Source organism: Scophthalmus maximus, chromosome 12, assembly GCF_022379125.1.
Source record: "Scophthalmus maximus strain ysfricsl-2021 chromosome 12, ASM2237912v1, whole genome shotgun sequence".
Classification (NCBI taxonomy): domain Eukaryota; kingdom Metazoa; phylum Chordata; class Actinopteri; order Pleuronectiformes; family Scophthalmidae; genus Scophthalmus; species Scophthalmus maximus.
The window spans coordinates 6,933,500-6,944,397 of NC_061526.1; the positions used below are offsets into that span (position 1 = coordinate 6,933,500).

The 10,898-nt window shown below is 44.5% G+C and overlaps 1 protein-coding gene across 1 annotated transcript; it reads right to left on the reverse strand.

Annotated features, from left to right (window-relative positions):
* Nucleotides 1-2,211: 2,211 nt before the first annotated feature.
* On the reverse strand, nucleotides 2,212-10,349 carry sf3b2 (splicing factor 3b, subunit 2). The gene is made up of 22 exons (XM_035606158.2): nucleotides 10,166-10,349; nucleotides 9,684-9,730; nucleotides 9,286-9,336; nucleotides 8,575-8,805; nucleotides 8,439-8,489; nucleotides 8,241-8,325; nucleotides 8,067-8,161; nucleotides 7,825-7,933; nucleotides 7,629-7,735; nucleotides 7,289-7,528; nucleotides 7,070-7,192; nucleotides 6,897-6,977; nucleotides 6,587-6,814; nucleotides 6,331-6,480; nucleotides 6,134-6,223; nucleotides 5,583-5,690; nucleotides 4,925-5,032; nucleotides 4,684-4,826; nucleotides 4,250-4,351; nucleotides 3,806-3,905; nucleotides 3,521-3,712; nucleotides 2,212-2,554 (listed from the first exon to the last, which is right to left on the reverse strand). The coding sequence occupies exons 1-22, from the start codon at nucleotides 10,293-10,295 to the stop codon at nucleotides 2,483-2,485; spliced, it is 2,643 nt and encodes an 880-aa protein (XP_035462051.2). The 5' UTR covers nucleotides 10,296-10,349; the 3' UTR covers nucleotides 2,212-2,482.
* Nucleotides 10,350-10,898: the final 549 nt, after the last annotated feature.

Sequence of the window (10,898 nt, forward strand, 5' to 3'; positions counted from 1 at the left end):
CCTCTCTCGGGGGGTTTGGCTGCCTGACACTGCGGCATGAGAAAAAAAACAGGTGCTTTTCGCCTTCTTGAGCACCGCTCAGGTGAACAAAAGACAGCGGTTGCAATCTGCCAAAAAGATCTGGATATGAATCAGAAGGCGGGCCCCTGATCGCCATGCCTGCTGACGTCACGGTGCCGGCTGGTTGCCACCAGGTTGCAGACGCTTGACATTTCTATATGGGGTCAGATTATAATCACGGGGCTGTGACCCCGCGACAACTGGCTGAGGAGACACTACTGAGTACAGTGTCCCTCAGGGGGACGCCTTCAAGGGGGGGGGGGGGACGTTGGACATATCACACTTGGATAAATGATAGATGAAATCAAGTCATGTCGCTGTGACAGAAGGCCCGGCAGTGTCGTCACTTTGTACATTATGTTCCATCTGTAACTTTCCTCAATGCAGCATGCAGTATGTTAAATTTGAAAACTGGCTTGTGGGTTTCAGAGTATGGAAGGAAGGATGATGGTTTTTCCTCAAATACGAGGTCTCTTTTCAGGCGGGAAACTTAGAACTCTAACCAAGAACTTAAATAAACACTGAAATTAAAATAGAAAAACTGGCTCGTCACAGTTCAAGCCGTTGCGTCGGTTTTACATGACACTGAGGGTGAGACGAAATAAATCAGACGATTCACCAGTGAGTTTCAAATCAAGGCCCCGTCTCCGTCGTCAGTTCTAACCCTCTGTCCTCTGGGTCGCCGTCTTGACAACCCGCTGCTCTGTTTAACACGCTTCTCTCCGACACCAGCCACCGATAACCAGATTAGAGCCGGTGCAGATTTAAACACGGGTCACACGGGATAATCCCGGGTTAATTTTTTTTTTTTTTTAAATTTCACAGCCAGGTCATCGGAGCGACACTGGATGGACTCCAAATCCAGTGTCGGAGCCAATTAAGTTTACACCATCACTTATGCAACACAACTGTATATCTGTGCAGCGCCGTATTTACACTGTACTTGTGAAATATTTGGATTCTAAAACATAAGGCCAATGTTTTGAGGGATTTCTGCTTCTCTGCAAAATACACTTCATATATATATGTGTATATATATATATATATATATATATATATATATATATTAGTCAAGTCAAACTTTATTATCAATTCTGCAATGTGCCCGACATACAGAAGAATCGAAATTGCGTATCCGACCGACGGTGCAATAAGTAAAAAGAAATAAGTTAAGCAATACAATAAATGAATTTTAAAAAGTGCAAAAGTGATTCAAAACCTAACGGCGAAGAAAACTGAATAAATTGAAATATACAATGTAAGGACAGGAAGTGCAGACTAATATGATAACTGTAAAAGACACTGCTGAAGTGTTCCTGAGACTAAGGGCTGCAACTAATCATTTTTTGTAACTATTAATATTTCAATCATCTGTGTATATTCTTACAGGAACTGTTAAAAAGGGAATGTGTCAACATAGTGATAATTTGTCCAAGTAACGTAGAAGTTAAAGTCACAACACGTGTCACAAGATGACGTCGTTGACTTCAGGAAGGGCCGCCGAGACTGGACGTTTGTCGTCATAAATAAAAATATACATACTTGTGAACCTCAGTAGTAACCGTGATGTATATATATATATATGTATATTTATATGACTTTTATTTGAATGTGAACATGTTTGCTCTAGCCAATCAGGTCCACTGCAGCTATTTACGTCAATGTGCCTCCTACTGGTCAGGTGGTGACTGACTTGTCACAGAAACAGCCCTCTACTGTCCCTGAGCGGTGGACATATGCACTGCAGCTTGTTGCATCTCGAGGAGAAGAAAAACAGCAGCAAATGTTTAGTAGTTCTTCTCAAACATTCATCGATTCATGTGTGAGAATTTAATGAGTCATTATTCATTTTGAAAGTCGGGTGCGGTGATGACAATCGGCGTTGCCACAGCAACCCGGTCGGGCCAAAGATCCGGTTCCAAAATATGAAACCACAGATGGATTGAAATATATTTAATGGTGGACTAAGTTATGTATATTTGTTCCGAGATGTTAATCAAGACAATATTTTTTGACTTGTTGTGGCCGCCCGCAAATCAAGAGCAAAGTGGGAGCTTCCCTTTCACCTCAGGACCAGAGGTGAACAATGATTCATTCAACAAAAACGGAAAGAAAAAAAAAAGGAAATCCGGGGACAAAACTGTTGCAAACTCTTGTCATCACTTCATTTATTTACAAAAAAAACAGGGGAAGAAAAAAACAAAACAGTGAAAATATAACCACAACAGAGAAAAGACGTGTGACCGTGTTACATGTCGTGAAAGCATCGTTGTCTATTTAAAAAAAAAAAAAAGGAACAGAACATGTATGTTTACTGTCACTGGTATGACGGGTGACCGGCGTCGCAGTCCTCCGGAGTTAAAATCTGAGAGCGCGTCTTCCTCTTTCACTTCCTGTTGTGGCCAATTCTCGTCGCTCGGCACTAGAACTTGAACTCTTTGTATTTCTTGGCGCCGCCTCGCGTATCCTGTGGCTGGGCCTTCCTCTTCTTTTGCTGCAAGGTGACAACAAAGCAGAGACAGAGAGAGAGTAAAAAAAAAAAGAGGGTATTAATATTCAAATGTCACCACAAGGGGGGAAACTGAAATTACTGGAAACCACACTTTATTACCAGAAGCACACTTTTCCTTTTGTCTATTAATAAAACACAAGTAAAGGCGTGGATTTTTTCGACAGAGGCCATAATCTGCTAATCTACATGGGGCTTAAATATGACAAACTGTTCCGTGTTGATTGATTTAGCTGGTCATCTGTTACTGATTTATGTGTTTTCTCTTATGCTGCGTTCACACCAAATGTGAATTGTTAACGACGGTAAATCTGTGTCTTTGCATTGACTTTGTACACAATCTCATCGCCCGGAAAATATTTTGCGTCGCAACTCAACACAACCTGAGAATTGTTGGACACCGACGAATCTCAACGCTGATTGGCTTTTGTGACGTCGTGTAACATCAAATACTTAGACTTCGGCGAGTGGAGCTAAGGATGCCGAAATTCATGTCTACTCGCATCTTTTCACGTGTTCTTATCACGCTAAAAGAAAATCCTCTTCAGGTTTGGTTTGAATGCACCATTAGAAGTACAGTCCAACTTAAAAATACAGAGAAAAAATGTGAGTTACAGAAGCACAAAGCAAATACTGCATATGCTTTAATAACTTTTTAAAAACACAACTAAATTTAAATCTAATTTGTGCTGTTTCATTGGTTTAATAAATAGTTTTGTTATTTTCCTTTTACGGTTGCTTATATTGTGACTATGAAGCTCTTCTTTTATCTATTGCTAACAAATTCCTGAGGCAGATGTATGGCAACAAAAAACATTCTGTTTGCCTGAGAAATATCAATCTGACGTCAGAGCAGCAAATGTACAAGCTTTAAGAGTTTTGTATGAATTAAATTACTCCGGTGTTTCTATCATCCATATAACTTAAATAATGATACTGTTGCCGTCGTACCTTCTGTTTGGCAGCATGCTCTGCCACCATGTCGCTGAAGTCCTCCTTCTCCACCTGCGCCTGCTGCTCCCTCACGTGCTCCTCGTACTTCTGGGTCATGGCCATTGGGTCCAGCTCCAGCTCCTCCGGGGCGAGCGCCACCTCCACGCCCTGCGACTCCTGCCCGCCGCCCGCCTTGCGACCCGCCATGGCCTATGAGGAGGAGGAGACGAGATTATAGCTTGGACGTACAGTGTATATACTCAACCGCATTTTAATCTGAGAATCGCGAGGACGCGTCTTTACCCCCGACATGTCGTAGATGTGTGTCGAGCCCATCATGGCGGCGCCCACGGGGCCGGTTCGTCTTTCGGGCAGAACCGCGAACAGCTGCGGCGTCTCGTTCCTACAAAGACAACCAACGTGGTCAACCAAGAGAAAACGGGAAACTTTTAGTTTTTAAAACTTTCTGAAATACCTAGAAACACTAACGATATTTCATAATGCAACGGTGACTTTCTGTGTGATGCAGAACAAACTGCTTACTGCTATGTTCTCACTGTCAAATATTTTTTTTTAGATATACATAACAATTTTTAAAAATAATTATATTCAATCATTACTCAAATTACAAAAAAGCCAAATGTACGGATATTACGCTTTTTGTGAATGTTGCATATTTTCTTTTTTACTCAAAACAACTGAGAAAGGATTCATCAGGAGCGCTGGCGCGTCCGAGCGGTGACTCACCCGTCCATGGCCTCCTCGATCTTCTTCTTCCTCAGCTCGATCAGCTCGGGGGTCTCCATGCCGGCGGGCACCGACGAGAAGCCTCCGGGTGTGATCAGTCCGCTGAAAGACGGACAGACACCGAAATGTCAGAACACGACACAAGTCAACTTCTGTGAGCGAATGTGACATCTTGAAGTTTCAGATCTTGTAATTACATGGTCAATTATGGTAATAATAACCTCAGTGTGTGTGTGTGTGTGTGTGTGTGTGTGTGTGTGCATCGATGAGAATATAATTCAGTGTGACTGGGCAGAGCTACGTTTATAGCTTCGGCATCTTAGTTTTCATTTCCATTTGATCTAAAATAACTCACAACTAGAAATAGGTTTGTCTATTTTGGAATCACTTTCAGCCGGCGACGTTTGAAATTGAAAGCGTTGACCGTAACGCACCTGTCCGCCGGCGTGAAGAAGCCAGTCTCGTCCGGTTTCTCCTCGTCGCTCTCCTCCTCCTCCTCTTCCTCCGACGACTCCTCGTCCGAGGGCTCCAGCTCGCCCCACGGCGTGTGGTCCACCTCCTCCTCGTCCGCTTTGGCCTGGAGCGCACAGACGCATTCATCAGTGTGAACAGAATACTTTAAAGTTACAGGATGTGGATTAAAACAAAATGTGTGCGTGTGTGTCGCCTCTTTACCTGGAAATCTGCTGCGTTGGTCCCGAACACGTCGCCGTAAAGAGGTTTGCCCATTTCGTCGACGGGCGGCTTCCCCCAGCCGCCGGCGTGATACCCGAACGTACAATTCTGACGAGCAGAGAGGAAGAGCAGAAAGAGGCGTGAGTTTGAGAAAATAAAAATACAACACAAGCACTGATCTAATAATCATCTGTCACGGTTTCGATACAGGATCAATACTTTAATAAACTGCACAGGAATTTAGATGGAACAACTTAAAAAAAAACAAAAAAACAATGACTAATATTTGCCCAAATGAGGCTTTCACAGAAATCGGCATCTGTGTTTATGTTTGCTGATATGAAAACTTTTATTTTACAGAATAAACAAGGCAGAAAAAACAATATTCTATAGTTCTATCTGTGTGGTTTTACTGTGTTCTCTTGTTACCTATCAAAATGATCAAGTTTATGGTTAAACAGAAAAAAATGTTAAGATTCAATCTTTTTTTTAAAAAAATAACTTAATATTGAGAATCATTGCCAAAAAAGAAGACGCATATGTGCGTATATATATATATAAATTGGTTTATATATTGTTATGGGAACAATTTTTTGCTCCCCAATATCGGTCAGACTCTGATTTGTACAGGCTGAAAGTGTGTCGTCCGCCTCCTCACCTCTGGAATGGGGGAGTTGAGTCCGGGAATCTTGAGGTTGGGGTAGGAGGGAGGGGGGCCGTACCGCTGCATGGCTATCAGCCAGGGGGGAGGCACCTTGTGGGCATTCTGGGGGAAAAAAGGAGACAACGTAAGCCCCTTGTCATTTCCTAAATATGAGAAAATGATCTCGGAGGCTCCACTTGAGCTGCTACTGAAGATTTTAAAGGAGAAAGAAAGTTGTTGAGGTTTAACTCGGCTGTCGTGTTCCTCCTCTTGTTACTGTTCACGTTTCTGCGTAATTGTCACGTCTCGTTTTACTTTACAGGAGAGATTCGTTTCCACAGGCTGTACATTCATACATTTAACAGCAGTAAAGAGGGAAAGTGACACAGCACAGAGCTGTTGATGTATTTTTAGCAATAACCATGAAATCCCCGCGTATGGTCATACATGTTATTTTCAAGCGAGTTTGCTTTTAATTTCCAAGCTCTGGCGACTTGCTGATTTGGGACTTTTTCATTTTTATTTTTTAAAGCTCATTCTGTAATGTTGCAACGTGGAAAACTCACAGGTCCAACCGGCATTCCCAGAGCGATACGTAGCTCGTCAGACAGATCACCGGGCTTCTTCTCCTTCAGGCGGGTCTCGAACTCTTTACCCTGCGGACAAACACAAACACAAAGGGTCAGCAGCAGAACGGCCGTGATCAATGTTGAATCTGGGTGATCTTCCTGAAGGGTTAGGATAACTGGGAGGCGACAGTTACCTCGTAGTAGAGGTCTCCGTGGATGGTGAGCTTTGGTTTGATCTGCCACTTGAAGAAGGCGTCGTGGAGCTTCTGGTAGTCGATGTCGATCTTCCCCATCTTGGGCCGGACCTTCTCCCTCATCTTGGTCTTCATGGTTTTGGCATCCTCCTGTAAGCAGACAGAAGAAAAAGAAGAAGTTATGTTTGTATCTCATTATGAGGACAGAAAAGCTACAGGGGGTGAGTTGGCGTCCGCGACGTTCCACAAAACCCACCTTCTCCTGCAGCGCCTCCCTCATCTCCTGGATCCCTGTGCGCTTGATGAACTCCGGCAGCTCGAACGGAGGCTTCTCGATACCCCTCTTGCCCTGCAGGTACTTCCTCTTGAAGCACCAGTGGCGGGGCACCGGCACGGTGTTCCTGGTGGCCTTGAGGTGCACCAGCAGCTTGGGCTCCTGGGCGGTCACGTCGTGCATCTCCACTACGTCCGGACGGGCCACCAGCTGGAGGGGGAAGGGAAGAGATTACATGAGTGGCGAGTGTCCTTTTTTTGTAGTTGTTTTTTAATTGTGAATCCTAATTTACCTGTTTGAGTTCAGCAACCGTCAGTCTGTTCATCCTCCTCAGCTTCTTCTTGGACATTTTAGACACGTCTGGTCTTATTTCCTGTTTCGGGATAAAGAAATTCATATTTTTATCATAGAACACTAAGAAAAAACGGATATTTTGTTCTCTAGGTTTTTCCGTTTTCCCCTCACATCGTCGCTGTCGTCGCTATCCTTCTTCTCCTCCTCAAATCCCTTTTTGCGCAGCACGGCCGTCTCCTGCTTCTCGGTCTTCTCCGGCTCCTTCTCCTTCTCCTTCTTCACGTCGTCCGTCAGCTGGGAAAGAGAAGGAAAAGACCGCGTTACAGCAAAAAAAACAAACACACAACCTTAAATAAAAGTTATTGCACAATGGGAATAAAGTTGTCTCACCTTGAATGCCTCAAAGATCCTCTTGAAGAAGATGAAGTTGGGGTCGAAAATCTCCGGCTCCTCTGTGACGTACTCGATCTCCACTTCTGGCTCCTTTTCCTTCTCTTTCTCATTCTCTTTGTCGCCTCCCTCCTTCTCCTCCTTCTTTTCCTTCTCCTCCTTCTGCTCCACCTGCTCCTTCTTCTCGAGCGCTCGCTTCTTCTTGCTCTTCTTCTTGCGGTTCCTGCGTCTGCGGTTTTTCTGAGGAAAACGGTTGCACAAATCCAGAAGTTAAAGAGTTCAAATGTAATGATTTGTAAAAAGTATTCATCGCGGGGATAGTTGGGAGAGAGAGACTCACATCTTTCTTAGACATTTGTCCGTCGTCGTCTTCGGTCTCTGACATGACCGGACCAGAGGAGTTGGCCAAGTCCATCTCTGCTCCCTCGTCCTCATCGTATCCTTCCCCTTTTTTTGAAAGGAAAAGAAAAGGAAGACACATGAGACCTCAGAAAGCAAAACGTGGACCGTCTTTGTTTTTGGTGTCCTGTCCTGACCTGTGGGGTCGGTGAGCTGCTCCTGCCTGATCTCCTTCAGCTGGAGGATCTTCTCCAGGGCCTGGGGGATCTTGGGCCCGCCGATGCTCACCTCCTCGTTCTGCCAGACCTTGGGGGAAAGAAATAAATTGTGATCAGGCGCATGTATATCAAAAGGTGGAATCAGTTGTGTACCTTGGATATGCTTCCCAACTTATACAACAAAAGAACACAGAGATGGGTTAAAAAAAAAAATTGGTCACCTCTCTGTTGTCCTCTCCTGGAGGAGGCGGCACTCTCATCTTCTGGATGGGCAACATGCTCACGCCAGGCGGCAGCGGCCCACGAGGATCCATACCTGCGACAAGAGATTCGAATTTTGAGGAGGTAGGTAAAGTATGTGGCATTAAAAAAAAAAGAAAGGAAACTTTCCATACCTCTCATTGTGCTCATGGGAGGCATTGACCTGGGTCCCATCTTCACCATTTCCTGCTGCCGCTCTTGTTCCAGCAGCACTGCAGCCTGATGAACAAAACAAGGGATACAATAAAAAAAATAAAAGATGTGAAATCAAGACAGAAGAATTTTTTTTTTTTAAATGGAGGGAGCCAGGTCGACTATATTCGTCCTCTCACCCTTTTCTGCTGCTCCAGAAGATCGTGTTCATCCATTACTCTGGGATCTCCCTGTGAAATACACAAACATTAATGAACAAACATGTCAAGAACAAGAAGTCTCCATTGCAAGACTCTTCAGTCACTGAACCGTCACCTGCTGCATGGCCCTCTCCTCCTGCTGCAACACCATGGCTGCTCTCTGCTGAGCCATCTTCAGCTGGTCCTCCTGCGACAGGCCGGGAGGGGGCAAGCCGGGGGGCTCCATGCCCATGCGTATGCCGGGTGGAGGCGGCCCGCCGGGCATCATGCTCATGGCCTGGAGCATGCCCATACCGGGGGGCAACGGGGGCATGGGCATCGGGGGCATGGGAGGGATTCCCTGCATCTGCGGAGGGAAGAAAGAGAAGGAGACTGTGAGGAGAAACATCATCATAATTCAGTAAGTAGTTTGTATGTAACCAAAAGCTTATTTTGAAAACCTTTTAGATGTATATGTGACACACAAATAAGATTAGAAATAGAAGATGTAGACGTTGTAATTTGCCAAACGCGATCCCGTTGACTATGGGGAAAAAATGATGGGAACTATGCTACGTCGGAGATGTAAAAATTGATTTTCTTTACAGAACTAAAGTGTGATTAAATCAACAAATTCTATCACACAATCACAACCATTTCCAACAAGTTTCCAGCGACTTCAACGACACAGCCGACTATTTCACACTCACACCGCAGAAACCCAGACGTTCTGGAAAAAGACCCCTGATTACACTGCGACGCAATCACCGTCGCACTGTGTGCACAGATATGGATACTGTGTTTTATTAATGTGCTATATTATTATAATATTTTTTTTTTACTTTACCTGGGAGCCCATTTGTTTGTCGTCGCCGTGTTTGCTGAGGAGAATCCCGGTCTGCAGAGAGAGAGAGAGAAACAAAACGTGCACAACGAAATGAGCAGGAGTTTGGGAGGAAACTGCTTCAGAAATATATTATTTAACGTCATAGACCTTCGCTCCATCCCCTTTCTACTCTCACACAGCAGGGTCGTCATCAACAGGATGGGGAAACTACAGATGTGACAAGCTGCATCCATGCATAGCACAACAGTGTGCCAACTACAATAAATAGGCAGCTGCATAATTCACTTGACAGGATGCTAATGCCTGAGAGGTACACACATAATTCAAAGATTCACATCAAACATCAGTGCTTGGAAAACATTGCTGCAAGTTATGCGGGTAAAGCAGGCCACATCTACCTGTATCATGTAGCCCTTCAGTCTGTCGATCAGCTCCTCTCTGGGGCCTGGACAAAAAAAGAAAGGGGGGGGCGATGAAGAGGAGTGTGAGCAGCACTAGTCGTGATGAGACACTGACGTGAACACTACGGATGTAACACACGAGTTTTGCTTCACGCTGAAACAGGCTAACAGAAAAGTTGGCTAACGTTAAAGTGACATGTTAGCTTGAGAGACATTTAAGCTAACGAGCGAAGTTCACCTAAGAGCCTCAAAGACCTAATACGCGCTTAAAACACGTCGCGTTGTTCGGGAATACATAATGTATTTATATAAGAAATATACGATAACGTGTATTCGAGAGAGTGTAAACAGAGCCCGTTTTAGCTAACCGCAACGGAGGTGCTACGTTCCACACGCTAGCATTAGCGGCTAGCTGCTGTTAGCTAAACACGGCGCTTCCTCCCGCGGAACTCTGCGTCTTCGCCGCGGCTATTTCTCACCCATGTTGGGCGCTCCCAGCTCCGCCAGCCGGCCCTGCAGCTCCGGGTGGCTCCATGTGTTCAGAGCCGCGATGGCGCTGCCCAAGTCGGACTGGAGGGATTCGGTGCCCGGTGGTCCGTCGGAAGCCATGTTGGAGGATCGCTGAATGAAACAACGGCGGCAGCGCAGGGACGCACGAGAACGAGAACGGGAAGACGGTTGACCAGCACGATGCATGTCGGGTAACGCGCAATGCCCGCTGGGACGTGAAGTCCGGAAAGGTGAGAGGACGCAGTTACCGATTACAGCCTCTAGATGTCAGTGTTTAAAATTTAAATCTTTTTTTTTAAGGTTTTCTATGATAAAACTTTCTTATTTATACATTTTGAAAGATTATTTTCTGTCTATCTGTGGATCTATCTAGGTTTTTGGTCTCCTCAAACCTTTTGAAGTAAAAGTTGCAATTTAAAAATAACTCTGGCAAAAAAGTCCGGCAATGGCAAGAAGTATTAAAAGTATTAACGTGTATAAATGTTGGAAAAAGTAAAAGTAATAACTGTAATAAAAGTAAATGATTATCATTGATGCATCGGCGTGTATGCATTTGGCCAACAACTTAAAGAACATGTTTTATCTTACATATACGTTTTGCTTTTAATCAATTTTTAAAACAACTAAACCCGTCCAATAAAGACAATACTTGAGTGTCATATAAGATAAACATTACAGCAGTGGATTATTGAATATATACTA